This window comes from Plecotus auritus, assembly GCF_963455305.1.
Source record: "Plecotus auritus genome assembly, chromosome: 9".
In the NCBI taxonomy this organism is placed as follows: domain Eukaryota; kingdom Metazoa; phylum Chordata; class Mammalia; order Chiroptera; family Vespertilionidae; genus Plecotus; species Plecotus auritus.
The window spans coordinates 23,544,140-23,560,835 of record NC_137783.1 but is presented as its reverse complement, the minus strand read 5'-3'; the positions used below and the strand labels follow the sequence as shown (position 1 = coordinate 23,560,835).

The following is a 16,696-nucleotide window of genomic DNA, read 5'->3' as shown; positions in this document are numbered from 1 at the left end:
CTGGAAGAGTGATTTTCATGCCAACAAAGTCAGACAGAACGTCCTGATTCCAGATAAAGGCTGCTTGCTGCTGCTGCCTCGCTAACTTTTATCATATGCTGTTGTGGTCGGAACATTTTCTGGCAGGAAGAACTCAGGGACCTTGCTGCAGAACAACATAATTTTGTCCCGTAACCCCTGGTCCTCTTTCTCCACCCCAGGAGGTTTCTCACGGATCTGAAGGCCCCAGGCAGCTCATCAGACCCCCCTCAGCCCACAAAGGCCAGTTCCTGGTTTCCTCTCACTGCAAGCCTAGCTGCAGAGGAGCCTATCCCACTGGCTTCCTTGCCATGCCCCAAGCGAGTACTACACAGGCCCTTTCTTTATAAGGGCCTAATGCTAATTACCACAGGGAACCCTCCACTGTGTGGAGTAAGGCAGAGAGCACTACGGAGGTCATGGTGGTCAAGGATCCTCACACTCATAGAGATAATACCCCCGGGTCTGGGGTTAAATAGAGTAAAACTTGATACCTCAATAGACTCTACTATTAGCTATTCCCAGTGGTCTAGGGTGGTCTCTTGAGTCCTCATTATTGTCTTTTTTTTTTCTCCCTGTAAGTTCTTAGGTTCTTAGCATGTGAGATATTTATATGTGTGTGTGTGTGGGTGGGTGTATAATATACTAGAGGCCCGGTGTACAAAATTTGTGCACTGGGTGTAGGGGGGATTCCTCAGCCCAGCCTGCACCCTCTCCAATCTGGGACCCCTCAGGGGATGTCGACTGCCGGTTTAGGCCCGATCCTGCAAACTGGCAGTCAGACATCCCTCTCACAATCCAGGACTGCTGGCTCCTAACCACTTGCCTGCCTTGCTGCCTGGTTGCCCCTAACTGCTCCCCTGCTGGCCTGATTGACACCTAACTGCTCCCCTGCTGGCCCGATCACCCCCAACTGCCCTCCCCTGCCAGTCTGATCACCCCCAACTGCCCTCCCCTGCAGGCCTGGTCCCCCCCAACTGCCCTCCCCTGCAGGCCTGGTCCCCCCCAACTGCCCTCACCTGCTGGCCATCTTGTGACAATGTGGGGGTGGCCATCTTGTGATGACATGGGGTGGCCATCTTGTGATGTGAGGGTGTGAGGGTCAATTTGCATATTACCTATTATATAGAATATACATATATAAACTACTGAATTAAGCTTCCTTTTTTTTTCTGTCACCTGGATACCTCAGAGATTTGGGGTTAATTGGCAAGCACAAGGAATTATGCACTTGTATAGAACAAAAATTGCCAACCTTAATATTTAAAGAACTTCCTATGAAAGCCATTTATATATTTATAACCTTGAAAGAATGACATCAAGCACATGGAATTTGAAAGAGAAAGGGAAATTGAGATACTACAAGATAGTTTGCAACTGTCATAATCCCATTCTCAGCATGACTTTTACTTAGGACTCCATAGAATTAATGTTACCAGAAAAAAAGGGACCAGAGAGGGTTTGCCTTGGGCCGGCCAGTAGTGTGTGGATTCTTGACTTCATGCAGGAAAGATTTCACAACACAAGTCCAGGTGCATTTTAGAGGACGTTTATTAAAGTTGGGGACAGTGAGACAAGGAAAGGCTTAGGAGAGAAGAAGCAACAGGAGAGCCTAAAAAGGTTATGGGAAAGAAGTGAGCCAAGGCGGGGCTGCTGTCAGCTCACTAGAGAGTCAGAGAAAAGGGGGCCTTGTAGATGGTTAGGGGGTTAGCCCCGGATGAGCTGCCGATGCCCCATTGTTCCCCTGGTTGTAAGTTTTGTGGGAACCCTTAGAGTTTAGGAGATGCAAGCGTTCTTCCCCTTGAGAGGGAAGAAAGGCGTGGGTGTATTCCTGGGAGGGAGAACACTGAGGGGGACCACCACACTTGGAGGTCCACAACTTAAAGGAGCAGCGTGTGATGAGAGTAGTTGGCTCACACTTTAGAAGCATGTCCTCTGTTTCTCTCCGCATTTATTTTCCTCTCCAGTACAGAGATAAGTGAAAAGTACACGTGCCCCTCACAAGCCTATGGCAGACATTATTATTCAGTGATGGCATTTTTCCCCCCCTTACTAAACCCAGGGATATAACCAAAGGTGAATATTAATTGATCAAAATGGGCATTCTTCAGTCTACTCCTGGGTAAACACGCCAGAGAAATGAGAGCTCATGTCCACAAAATGAAATGTACAAGCATGTTCCTGGCAGCTTTATTCCCAATAGTCCCAACCTGGAAACAACCCAAATGTCCATGAACGGTAGAGTGCGGGAAAATACAGTATATAAAATACTCTACAGAAATGAAAAGGGACAAACTACTGATACAGTTTGAATGCATCTTAGCGAGACAGTGTAGTGTGAACAGTTAGACAGAAAGGAGGCACACTATGTCCTCCATTTACTGCACCTCAGAAAACAGGCAAAACTCATCCATGGTGACAGAAGTCAAGACAGTGGTCACCCATGGGGGAAACTGACTGAGAGGGGCACCTTGGTGCTGATTTCCATAGATGTGCACATACAAACATTCATTGGGATGCTCAGCTAAAATTTGCATACTTTGCTATAAAAGTTCTCTTTCATGAAAGTTCTTAAAAGGGGGCACCAATCTGAAAACGACTATCTAGGCCTTATTCCTATATTTCTCTGAAAAAGGAGCATAAGTTTTTTACTGTGATTTCAATCCAATTCCAATTTCTAGATATATTTGTAGTAAAAAGTAAGCAAATGTAGTATTTTCCATGTCTCTCTTCCAAAGCCCAGACCACGGACCAGACCAATTAAATTCCATATTTGGGCAGTGGAATGCAGGCAGCAGTAGTCTTTGAAATTCTCTAGGTGATTCTAATAATTTTGCTATGCATACAAGTTTGGGAACTATTAAACCAATGGCTTTCTATTCCCTGCAGACTGTCTCACCACTTCAGCATATGGTTCAGAATCTTGGCTGTTCATGAGAACTGCCCAAGAAGCTTCTAAACAATACTGATGCTCAGGCCCTGCCCTGGGTAAGGCCTGGGCATTCTAATGTGCAGCCAGTCGTGACAGCCTCTGTGCTGGAGTGATTGGAGTTCTGGTAGATCTTGTGACTAGGACAATCCCACTCCGTGTTCCTCTTGAATTAAAATACTTTCCCCTCATGTTTTTGAAAATTCCTGTATTTGTCTTTTTTTTTTTCTGTTGCAAGCTGAATGTGGAGAAGAACAATGTAATGCTGATAAGTTCTTGGTTTGTTTTGCCCTCAGTATGGGGTTGTGCTGGACGCAGGCTCTTCTCATACGACTCTGTACATCTATATGTGGCCGGCAGAAAAGGAGAATGACACAGGGGTGGTGACTCAGATAGGAGAGTGCATGGTACAAGGTAAGACGAAGAAAAAGGGGAGGGGGGGACTGTGGGACAGGAGATGCATGTGGCAAGTGGAACACCCGAAGTAAAGCAAGTCCGGTGAAGAGTACAGCGGAGCTCCTGCTGTCATTTCATTGTCATTAACATGACACTGAAATCAGTCCTTAATGCTGAGCCCTGGATGCACAAACAGACTTAACAAATATCTTAGTAAAGACAAGTACCCATGATCTCACTCATATGTGGAATAAAGTAAACTGATGAACAAAATAGATCCAGAGACATAGAAGCATAGAATTGCGGATCTCAGAGGGAAGGGGGAGGGAAGGGGAGTGGGTGGGAAGAGATCAACTAAAGAACTTGTATGCATATATGCATAAACCATAGATACAGACATTAGGGTGGTGAAGGCCTGGGCAGGGCTGGCGGGTAGGGGCCGCTAGAAGGGTTCAATGGGGAAGGTGCGGGGGGGGGGGGGAGTAGACACATGTAATACTTTCAACAAAAAAGATTTAATTAAAAAAAAAACACTGAGCAACAGTCCCTCCCATCAATAAGACACTTCTGTGTGCCACACACCAATATAAGTACTAAAAGTATTATTTCATCTTCATGATCTCCCTGTGAGGCATGTATTTTTATTCCCATTTTTAAAACGAGGGCACTGAGGTTGCGCAATACTGTGCCACGTGTTTAAGGTTGCTTGAGCTAGTAAGTGATAGAACTGGGATTCAAATGGAGATTCTACCAACTTCAAACCCATGTCTTAACCAGTGGTTCTCAAATTTGAACCACATGTAGGGTTTGTTAAAGCACAGAAGCTGGGTCCCACCCATTCTTGAAGGCCAGACTTTTTGAATTAAAACAATAGATGATAATTTAGAGCTCATTTTCTGATGATGGCTAAGTAACCAGGCTTTTATAAACCTGCGAATTAGATATGGATAACATATCTGGATACTTATCTTTAAACCAAATCCTATAATCACTATAAAGCACTGACAGTGTGGATGTTATCTTAAAGTGAACTGAAATAGCTCACTTCAAAAAGCTTATGGAATCTTGGCTCTCATCCTCTCCATAGCAACAATTAGTTTTGCTCTACAACTGGAAAAACAGTATTTCTAGGGAGGCATGGAATCAGAGTGGAAAAATCACTAAGGAAACATGGGTGCTATTCCTGTTTATTCTAATTGGATTCTGCAGCTAATTAGTAGCAGTTCCTATCTTTTCAGTAAAAGCCAATGTGCTTGGTGCTTATTTTAATTTTTGTTTTAAATTTCATCATTATCCCTTTAGATCTTCTAGAATTAGTGTTGTTAATTACAATTTTGTGGAAGAAACTTGAAAAAGTGGCTACATAAAGTAGCTATCTGTAAGATTCCCATTAGAATCTGAACCTGTTAGGAAGGTTATGTAATTGAATGTGAAAGTTGCGCCATCCAGTGGCAAAATTATTGAACAGCAGACAGACCCAGCCCAAGGTTGGTTCAGTGAGTTACCCTATCAGTGGTCGGCAAACTCATTAGTCAACAGAGCCAAATATCAACAGTACAACGATTGAAATTTCTTTTGAGAGCCAAATTTTTTAAACTTAAACTTCTTCTAACGCCACTTCTTCAAAATAGACTCGCCCAGGCCGTGGTATTTTGTGGAAGAGCCACACTCAAGGGGCCAAAGAGCTGCATGTGGCTCGTGAGCCGCGATTTGCCAACCACGGCCCTCAGTAAGAGCAATATCACATCAAGAAATTGTCTTACTGAATTTTATCAGAAAACACCAGTATCTTGCTCTAATACTGTCAAGGTATGTTCTATACTTAAAAAAATATATTGTCATCTGCTTCTACATCTTTTCCTAGGTCCTGGAATCTCAAAATTTGCTCATAAAATACGTGAGTTAAACTCTTATCTGCCTGACTGCATGCAAAAAGCCAAGGAATTAATTCCACAGGCCCAGCACCAACAGACACCTGTTTACCTGGGAGCTACGGCAGGCATGCGGTTGCTCCGGTATGGCAATATGTAGGGACCAAGAGCAGCTGGGAGTTAGGTTTGGCAGTGCAAGGAGCCTCTGAAGTTATGGGAGAGTGCCATCCTTCCCTAATGCCCAAAATTCTAAATATCCTGAATCTCAGTGAGTGGGTAAAACTCCCAAACTCTTAGTATGTGTAACTTCGGGAGTTTAAGTACATTTAAAAAAAAATCCCTCTTGCCCTTCTCCCCACAGGAAATTCAAGGGGGTAAGGGCACAGCGAAAAAGATTGAGCCTATATACTCTGGGATTTGGGGCTACAGATTTAGTCATTCAGTCTCTGGGAGGGGGAAGACCAAGAGAGTTGCAGGTGTCCCAAGACACAAATAATCACAACTAGCACATCTTTATGGTAATCACTTATTATTGGTGAGCATTATTTGTTTGTTTATTCATTAATGCAGCATATATTGACTGCCTACTATGTCCCAGGATATGGAAGTAGGGAACTTCAGCCCGCAAGGAGATCAGAGTTTCAATACAGGGTGATCAGTTTTTTAATAGAAGGCTCCTCAAAGCTGCTACAGGAGCACATTTTACCCTGCCCAGAATGGGAGTGGGGCAGGAGGATTTATCAGAGGAGGGGACATGTGAGCTGAATCTTGAAGGATGAGTTGGAAGGTGGGGTAAGGGCACCACAGGCAGAGCAGACATCATGTATTCCATAACCTATGTTCATTTGGCACCTATTATGTGTCGGCACTGTTCTGGGGATTCAGTGAAGAGGACAGAGTCCCTGCCTTCCTAGAGCTTGTATACTAATAGATGTGCAAAGGCAGGCATCTATGAGAGACCAGGACATGTTCCAAAGGCTATAAATAGATAGAACATATGGTGCAGACAGTAAAATAATAATAATAGTAGTGACAATATTAGCAGCTTGTGTTTGTTGTGCCCATGTTCTTATTACTGTGCTTTAATGATAATAACTCTATGAAGTAAGAGGTATTATTAACTACTAGAGGCTTGGTGCACGACATTTGGCACTGGGGGCAGGTCCCTCAGCGTGGCCTGTGCCCTCTCGCAGTCTAGAACCCCTTGGGGGATGTCCGACTGGTGCAGAGGCAGGAGAGGCTTTCGCCACCGAGGCAGCACTAAGGAGCAAAGAGCCCGGCTTCTGGCTGAGCGGTGCTCCCCCTGTGGGAGTGCACTGACCACCAGGGGGAAGCTCCTGCATTGAATGTGCGTGTCATAGCCATCAGTCATTCCATCATTCGGTCGATTTGCATATTAAGGTTTTATTATATAGGAGTATTAACCAGATAAGGAAGCTGTGACTTATAAATGTTAAGTTACCCAGAGTCATACCTGATAAATGGTAGTCAGGAATTCTGAGAAGGTAGGGTCCAGATCACATAGTGCCTTGTAAGGCAGGCTAGGGAGTTTGGAGTTTATTTGAGAGATAATGGGAAGCCATTAAGTGATGTTACAAAACTGGTGCCACTGGCAGAGAAGGTGGGCTGGAGGGAAGAAAACTAGGGATAAGGGAGCCAGTTAGTAGAGTAGGGAAGTCACACAGGTGAGAGATTACAGGAGTCTAATGCCAGCTGGAAGACAGCATCCTCTGACCCAGAGGCTCTCAATGTTGAGTAGTCTACATCTTAGAAGCAATTGCATTCCATCTTCATTATGACAATCCTGGAAGTTCCTCCTTTAGGTCTCAAGGTCTCAAACAGACCCAAGAACTGAGACACAATATGAGGAAGATTCTCCCTCTCCCCCCCAGTCTGGCACCAATGGGGGTTGGGTGTCTGTCCCAGGACATTTGCCACCTGGTGTCTACTACAGTCCTAATTAAGAACCTCAAGCAGGACCTGGTATGTGACCAGCTAGGAGCTACCAGCGATGGCTAATGTGGCACACTTTAGCTCTATGAGTGGTGATCAAACAATACCCAGCTACTACCACCACAATAATTAAAATTACTTGGATAAGTTTTTGGAGCCAGGAAACAACAAAAGTGGTATTTTAAGAAGATGAACCTATTCAGTGATTGGAAGGATTTGGATTTGGAGAGAGGGGCTAAAAGATAGTTCTGCTTCCCCCAAAGGAGGTCCCTCGGGCAACCATGTGTTGGTATTTCCATCTCTCTGTTTATTCCAGTAAGTGATCATTCACTTCCTGGGAGAACTGACTAGAAGCTGTGGCTGAGATGGGTAGTTGCAATTATTAAAACAAAACAGGTAACCTCAGCTCTTCCTTTGCATAGCCTTGAAAATGAATACTTGGCAGATGATGTCCTGGAGGAGGTGACAGAGATCCTCAGAAGCTTCCCCTTTGACTTCCAGGGTGCCAGAATCATCTCTGGCAAAGAGGAAGGTGCCTATGGCTGGATTACTATCAACTACCTGCTGGGGAAATTCACTAAGGTGATTATCTTACAGCACCCATGGAGTGGCTCCCTGGGGGCCAATGCCATTGCTCTCTCAGGCAGTACTTGGATTGCCTGCCAGAATAAATGATGGATGAACTGGACAAATTAATTTACCCCCACATTTACAAGGGTCACCAGAGAGGTAATTCTCTTAGAAGAACTTTTACTATTGGAGAATAAGGAAGCCATAACTTCAGAGAGAGACATAAAAGTCTATCATTAAAAAGAATAGCTAATATTTGCCTAGTGCTATGTGTCTTATGCTATGCTAATCACTTACATGTACTATATGATTTAATCTTCAGAACAACCATATGAAGTATTCTCTCATTTTAGAGCCCCAAATAGAGGCCTAGAGAAGGGTAATTATTCTGCTCAAGGTTACATGGCTAATGAGCAAATACGTGAGGATTTGAATTTGAGTCTTTCTAGCCCCAAATCCCTCATTCCTAAATACTGACTGTACTGCTCCGATACTATTGCAGTCTGAACTATGTCTTTGAAACCCCTCTTTTCTTGCTGTTGATCTGATGTGGATTCAGGAACCTCCAGGGAGCTTTGTGTCACCCTTAGGCCTCTGCTCCTTTACATTAGGAAGTTCTTGAGTCTGAGAAATAATGTGAAAAAGTGGATGTCCAGAGATTTCTACCACTGGTAACTGTACTTTCCTTCAGAAACTGAGATGGTTCTACACGTTGGGAAATGAAAACAATAGTCAAGAAACGTATGGAGCTTTGGACCTTGGGGGAGCCTCTACACAAATCACTTTTGTGCCCAGAAACCAGACAATTGAGTCTCCAGAGAATGCTCTGTACTTTCGTCTGTATGGCAAGGACTACAATGTGTACACACACAGCTTCTTGTGCTACGGGAAGGATCAAGCGCTCTTGAAGAAACTAATCAAGGACAGTCAGGCAAGTATAACTGAATCCAGACCTGACTTCCACATCTGGGCTGCCAGCCCCCACATCCTGTTGTTTTCTCTTCTACTTCAGTGATTGATCTGAAGTTGGTTACTGTACTTTCCAAACCTAAATACATCTGGTAGACCCGTAAGAATCATTCCCTCCAGACATCACCCTCCTATATTTGTTTACTGCACAATCTCCAAGGACACGACTCAGATCCTTTCCTGGGAAATAATTTCTCAGCCCTGTGGGGTTGACAATAAAAATTACACACTAGGGCATTGAAGTAGGGGAGGGTGTGAGCAGTTTATAACCTCTTTCCCACTTTTTAATCTCTGTTTCCTACAAATTGCAGAAAACAAGGTTAGAAACAACCTGGAGAGGAGGAGAAAAAATGCTCAGGGAAAACACAAAGTTAATGGATCAACACTTCATATCTTGTCCCCAGACGCTTTCTGCATTTTGAAGACAAGAAAGTTAAACATACTTGCAATTATGCGAGTACCAGGCACACCCTGATAAACAAACACAGAACAAGGATGTCACATCCAGCTGTTCCCTGTCTCCACTAAAAGGACAACAGTTCTCTGTTCTCCTCCAAAGCATGCTCTCTGGTTCTCATAAGCACTATCCATCAGATGACTTCCACAGGAGTGGGGGCTGAGAGATGCCTACTGAGCACCAAGGCTCCATAAGCTTCTGATCCACAGCAGTCCCCTTTCTTCTCTTGAACATATTGGGTTGTGGGTTAAAGACTATTTTGATTCTACTGACAAATAATTTGAGGCACTTCCAGGTCTTAGAGCTTCTGATTTTTTTTTTTAATATTTTGCTTGGAGGTGGGGGTGGGGACATAGGCCAACTCCTGGAGAACTACCCAGGCTCAGAATTTTGAGAGTCTATGTGGTTTCCCCTTGTTCCTAAACACTGACTGTACTGCTTCGATACTGCTGCAGTCTGAGCTATGTCTTTGAAGCCCCTCTTTTCTTGCTGTTGATCTGATGTGGACCCAGGAACCTCCAGAGAGTAAATCTGTTTCTGACCTATGTGATTAGAACTGAGGAACATTCCAAACCAATGGCATTTCTGGGCCCAGCTTGAATTATATTTGCTTTCTATGAATAGAGAAAGTTTATTTACATCTGATGCTACTTCTGGTGCCTATGATACAAATCTGCCTATTCCCAAGACTGAAAAAGCCAGACAGAGGCATACTGAAGCCAATGCCGAGTGCTGGGATGTTGTACAATTCTTACACGTGAATGAAGTCAGACTGGTGCTTTTGTACCCAAAGTTTTGCACATGACCCCTTCAAGTGATTTTTTCCATTCAGGTTTCAAATGGAACCATCAATGACCCGTGTTTCAACCGTGGATACAGCAGGATAATGAACATGAGTGACCTTACCAACAGCCCCTGCACCAAGAAAGATAAGTTGACTCTTCCATTCCTCCAGTTGCAAATCCACGGCACTGGAAACTATCAGCAATGCCAGAAAAGTGTCCTTAGCCTCTTCGACAACAGTGACTGCCCTTACTCCCACTGTGCATTCGATAAAATTTTCTTGCCCTTGCTACAACCTGAAGGACAATTTGGGGTAAGTTTGTGAAATGATAAGGTATATTGGTTAGGATGATTTTGGCTGCAAGTTATAGAATATGTGACTACAAAGAATTTAAATAATAGGATTTATTTTTCTCTCACATGATATAAGCCTTGAGGTAGAAAATTCAGGATTAATTCTTTGGCTTGATAATATGATGACTCGGGATCAGCTTTTCTATGATCTTCTAGTGATGTTAAGATGGCAGCTATTGCTCTCAGCATTATGTCTTCACAAGCAAAGCCAAAGAAGGAAAGAAGGAAGTTTCTGTTGCATACATCTTCAGTTTTGCAGAAATGCCAACAAACATCTTTACAGATGCCACTGGCCAGAATTTAGTGAAATTCACACCTCTAAACCAACCTATGATAAAAGGGAATGGGTTACCATGGTTTGTTTAGACTAGGGTGGGGAACATCATTTGGTCTGGCCCTGTTAAGGCATTAGGGGTGAGTTAACACGTTAAGCGCCATGTCAGTCACTGGTGACTGAAATAGAAAGGAAGACAAAACAGACTTGGCGCTTAACATGTTAAATATTTAACCAAATATAGCAGGCTAATGTTTAAGTTGATAATTTTGTATGTCCTATGAATGATATTTAAATATCCAAATGGTCCTTGGCAGAAAAAAGGTTCACAACCCATGCTCTATAAAGACGTTTAGGAAGTAGAAACTAAAAAACCCCAAGGAAACAGTGAAGATACTAATTTTCATTACATTTTGAAGACTTGGGGGACTATTTGAATCCCAACTCCAAATTCCTTCTTTTCTTAATCACTTGAAAATAAGATAACATATTTGAGCAGAGGTAGGAGAGGTGCCCCTTGATCTACGCATTACTCAAATTTCATATTTTATTCCTGGAGCCCAAGAATTACTATAGTCATAGTATAGTAGTACAGTATATTGCAAAATTAGCTGCCATCAATGGAGTGCCAATTACTGACTAAGCACTATATACACATTATCTCACTCATACTTAACATATCATTCAAAGAAGAGCTTTTGTCTGCTTTTACACCTTTTCTCCCTTTTTCAGAAAACAGATTAGCATGTGAGAAGGGAGGTTTTACTCTTCTCTAGGACCCCAGTAGGAGAATTTCTCCCAAGGTCTCTTGGCCCAGCCCAATGTCACAGAAAGAGCTCCTTGGAAAGAGCACAGGCCCTATAGTAATCACACCTGGGGTTAATCCTGGCTTTGCCACTTGTGAACTACGTGAACTCTGGGAAAATGACAATGGGCAAGGTAATCTGCGCTTACCTTAACCATGGCCCAGACCACAGCTTCCCCTCTCCTCAAGTTTCCTGAGGGAAATACATGACAGGACAATGACTGACAGAGTAAAACTTGGTTATGAACTGGTCCAAACCCAAATTTAAAACAAACCGGAACCTCACCTGGATGCCCTATAGCTGAGCTGGCACTGGCTGCTCATGTTGGGCTTTTTTTTTTAGGCCAAGGCCTCTGCCTTGGATCCAACTACTAGAAGAGAAAGGAGGGTACCACAAAAGGGAAGAAGGTGGCCAGGAATGCTGGGGACAGCCAAGAGCCCTTTCCATTCCAGTTACTGCTAGAAAGCACATCTGAAGGGAAAGGAATATACTCTTGTGGGTTGATCTTTAAACTTTCCTGAAAACTTTGCCTCCTGGGAAACATGGCCCAATTCTTGCCTTCAAGCTTGAGCAAATGCTTCCTACAGGGGTGGGGGAGAGTGGAGGGTGGGTAGATGGGATGGTGGTGGTGGAATTTCCTGCCTTTAAATGTGATGTCTCCAACCAAGGTAGGGAGACTTGGAGTTCGAAAAGGGTGGAAGAGCTTTGAATTCCCCCTGGAGGCTTTTTTGTTTTGTCCCTTTGACTCTCATAGACACTGTCCTCCTCACAGCCTTCTGTACCTCAATTTGGCAATCTCCTCTGAATAGGGTCTTTCTTCTCTGAATAGCCCTTAGGGTCAGTACTGTACCTGTACCTATTCCTGTCTTAGCAGTTTCTTTCTGTATTTGGATTTTTAAAATTGATTTCAGCTAGAGGAAGGGAGAAGGAGAGAGGGATAGAAACATCAATACTGAGAGAGAATCATCCATCCACTGCCTCCTGCATGTCCCCTTCTAAGGGTTGAGCTCACAACCCGGGCATGTGCCCTGACTGAGAATCGAACTGTGACCTCCTGGTTCATGCGTTGATGCTCAACCACTGAACCATACTGGCCGGGCTGGATTTTTTTAAATCTCACCTGAGGATAAGTTTTTCATTGATTCTAGAGATAGAGGAAGGTAGATGACAAGAGAGAGAGAAATATCCATGTAAGATAGAAATATTGATTGGTTGCCTCATGCACGCACCCCAACCGGGGAGGAAACCACAACCCAGGCATGTGCCCTGACTGGGAATTGAACCCAGGACCCTTCAGTGCATGGGACAATGCTCTAACCACTGAGATACACTGGTCAGAGCACTGTTTTTGGATATTTTTTGTGCCCTCTGTAAATTCTCCCTAAATCCGAAAGATTTAAAAAATATGTTGCCTTGTTTATAAAATAAGAACAGAAATACCTATCTCATTGCTAGTTGTGACAACTGAGGTCGACTGATAAATGTTTTACCACCAGCTCTCTGGGGATAGAGGGGCTGATTGGTAGCATTTCCAATTTGTATGGTGTAAATACTCCCACCATGGCCTATTTTAAAATTTTTTTTAATTGACTTCAGAGAGGAAGGTAGAGGGAGAGAGGGTTAGAAACATCAATGATGAGAGAGAGAATCATTGATCAGTTACCTCCTGCACGCCCTCCTCTGGGGATCGAGCTCGAAACCTGGGCATGTTCCCCTGACCGGGAATTGAACTGTGACCTCCTGGTTCATGGGTGGATGCTCAACTACTGAGACACACTGGCTGCTGGGTGACCATGGCCTATTTTAAACTATCAACATGACATCAACTAGCTCACAAAACTCCTGAAATTTTAACAACTAGCTCTCATTAGTAGGTAAGAGCCAGCTCTACTTTATCACTGCAAATAGTGAAAACCTAACATACTACATATATAGCACCAGGTGGGCCCTTAAAAAAGTTAGTTCTTTCTCCTAACAGACTTCATTCTAGGCCTTCATTCCTGCAGGAAGTTACCATTGCAGAGTCCTGCATCTTGAAGCGTAATTATTTGTAACACAAAAATTTAGTTGTATTTTAATTATTTCCAAAACCAGTTAGCCTGGGTATTCTCCAGCCACAGAGAATTTTCAGAGGCGGAAATCTCTGCCACAATTGCATTCAGCAATGATGATCTAATTTTTAGTTTGTAAACTGAGTATTAAGAACGGTCAGTACTCTTTTCGGTTTGGCTACACTGTGACCTTGGTTGCTAGACAAAATCCAATTTGTAGGCAAATAAGAAATACCAAAAAGGAAGAGCAAACATCTGTGAGGAATTACTTATGTAATTTAGGAATTTTTAAAAAGATCACATTATATCATTTATGTAAATAAGAAAGGGTATAAACAAATTCAATAGGGAACAGAAACTGAAGAACATTAAATGTTGTTTTTTTACATAAGTATACATACCAGGTGTGTATTTGCATGTATTTGTGTATATTTAGCTCTGAGCTTCCCAGTAGCCAAGGGGAAAAATAAGACATAATCAGATAGATAATTTTCATTATACCCAGCAAACCCAGTCTTAGGCCAAAGCACAGCTTTATATCAAATTTAACCCAGAGACATAGTACTAAAAAGCTGACCCAGTGACAGCAATTCTGTGATGGACTGAGGCAATATAGGTTTTTGATACTCATCTTGATAGAAGAAAAGAATTTATAGTAGCTGAAGAGGGGACAGACATATATTCTTCAAATCACCTTCCATAAATACTGTTATCTAAGCTAGCAAATAGCCTTTTGAGGCTGTTCTCTGAAGATGTCCTAGAGTGTTCCTATTCTGAGTTGCTGCTTAAATACAGACCCACAGGTTATAGACACCAATAAAGTAAATGTTTACAAAGTAAAGTTGATTCCTAATATGGAAATCAGGGAGCTGATCACAGAGTTTGACCTCAATGGGAGGGCATCCCACCTTCACTTAAAGGCAAAGTCGGGAATTCCTAGACCCATGTCAGCATTTTCTGCCACAATTACCCTTGGGCCCATTCTGGGAAAAGAACATCTGATGGATTGAATCTCCAAAGTCCTACCCCAAGAGTAGGATAAGGATGTTTTTTTTTTCTTAAAGATGTTTGAAGAATCACCTACCAGAGTCACAGGAAGAAACTTGAACCATCTGATGTGTTCTTGAACCATCTGATTTCAAGCAGTGTATCTTCCTGAGGTATTAAAAGAAGAAAGTGGTTTTTGTCATTCAATATAATTCTGGGGATTAAAAATGAAAGCATTATGAATAAGGTTAAGGTTTCTTTTGTATTATCCTACCTAATAAAAGAGTAATATGCAGATTGACCATCACTCCAACACACAAGATGGCTGCCCCCATGTGGTCAAAGATCCTGCCCCCATGTGGACACAAGATGGCCACCACAAGATGGCCAGCAAGGGAGGGCAGTTGGGAGGGACCAGGCCTGCAAGGGAGGGCAGTTAGGGGTGACCAGGCCTGCAGGGGAGGGCAGTTAGGGTCAAACAGGCTGGCAGGGGAGCAGTTAGGCATCAATCAGGCTTGCAGGGGAGTGGTTAGGTGGTGATCAGGCTGGCAGGCAGAAGCGGTTAGGGGCAATCAGGAAGGCAGGCAGGCGAGCAGTTGGGATCCAGCAGTCCTGGATTGTGATAGGGATGTCCAACTGCCTGTTTAGGCCCAATCCCACTGGGATCGGGCTTAAACGGGCAGTCGGACATCCCTCGAGGGGTCCCAGATTGGAGAGGGTGCAGGCTGGGCTGAGGGGCACCCCCCCACCCCACCCCCCCACCCCCCCGTGCACGAATTTCGTACACCGGGCCTCTAGTATAATATAAATCCAGGGAAAAAACTCATCCTAAACTCTATCACTCCATTCCATTAACATTTTATTTTTCCGGGTCCAATTCCAGTGCATGTTGATAAAATCAACATTCCACTTTAGAAGAGACTTTTCCAAGGGATTTAAGAGGAGGACATCTTAGATAGTAAACCAATAAAGCAGATTTCTGAAGAACATATATTAACAAGAAAACTACAAGTTAGGCCCTGACATATGGAAGACTTTCAAAAAAGATAAGACAGATAGATGGATGAAAAAAAAAAAAAAAAGAATATGAATGAACTGGTCCTGGAGCAGGGGAGGAGAAATAGATGACCTTATTCTGGAGCACAACTGCCTAAGAAAGAAAGATGAATAGATGCATTCCCAGTTCACACAGCAGGTTTTGCACTTGATTCTAATTCTAAGACTTGGTTTCTGCTGTGCTACAGAGAAATATGTATGTGTGTGTGTGTGTGTGTGTGTGTGTAAAAGTAACATGATTATCATAGACATTTTAAAAAATATATAAAGGATTTAAAACATTACTTCCGTTTTGATTCAGGTGTTTATAAAAGAAGACCATATTTATTTTATATTGTATTCTTTACATAATAGCATTATTCCATGATTGCATATTGTTTAGTTGATTCTATTTTGAGAGAGGACTCTAAATCATAACCTGCAAAGTCAAGACAGCATCTAAAAGCAAAATATCCAGGCTGTCTAAATCAGTCATTCTTTGTGTGCCTGTGGCAAAATATACAGCATAGAAAATTTACTACTTTAATTAATTTTAGGTGTATAGTTCTGTGAAATTAAGTACACTTACATTGTTGTATAGCCATCACCATCATCCATCTCCAGAACTTTTTCATCTTCCAAAACAGAAACGTCACCCATTAAATCACACTTTAACTCCCTGACCCTCTTTTCTCCTCCTTCCCCTCAGCTCCTGGCATCCACCATTCTACTTTCTGTTGTTATGAACTTGACTATTCCAGGTACCTCATATAAGTGGAATCACACAATTTTTGTCCCTTTGTGACTGGATTTTTTTCAGTTAGCATAATGTCTTCAATAGAGCAGTCATTCTTAACTCTTTAAGGCTAGCATGTCAAACTCAAAGGCTAACACGGGCCAAATAAACAAGGTTTATGTGGGCCACAAAAAAAACCAAAAGCTTCACTTTTCATAGAAATGTAGGTTTATTTCAATAGAGACATGCTGAATACAAAGGGCTGAAATAAATGAGTAATTGGTTTTTTTTAATTTAATAAATCTTTATTGTTCAGATTATTACAATTGTTCCTCTTTTTTCCCCCCATAGCTCCCCTCCACCCAGTACCCACCCCACCCTCTGCCCTTACCTCCCCCGCCACTGTCCTCATTCATAGGTGTACACTTTTTGTCCATTCTCTTCCCGCACCTCCCATACCCCTTTACCCCTGAGAATTGTCAGTCCACTCCCTTTCTATGCCCCTGA

The 16,696-nt window shown here is 42.9% G+C and overlaps 1 protein-coding gene across 2 annotated transcripts in view; it reads left to right on the top strand.

Moving 5' to 3' along the window:
* Window positions 1-16,696, top strand: part of ENTPD1 (ectonucleoside triphosphate diphosphohydrolase 1) — a 101,788-nt gene that overhangs the window by 66,335 nt on the left and 18,757 nt on the right. For both annotated transcript variants that reach the window (XM_080641103.1, XM_080641104.1), the window contains 5 exons: window positions 3,244-3,361; window positions 5,208-5,358; window positions 7,590-7,749; window positions 8,429-8,668; window positions 9,996-10,259. In XM_080641103.1, the coding sequence (XP_080497229.1) occupies window positions 3,244-3,361; window positions 5,208-5,358; window positions 7,590-7,749; window positions 8,429-8,668; window positions 9,996-10,259 (933 nt within the window). The remainder of the gene's footprint in view (window positions 1-3,243; window positions 3,362-5,207; window positions 5,359-7,589; window positions 7,750-8,428; window positions 8,669-9,995; window positions 10,260-16,696) is intronic.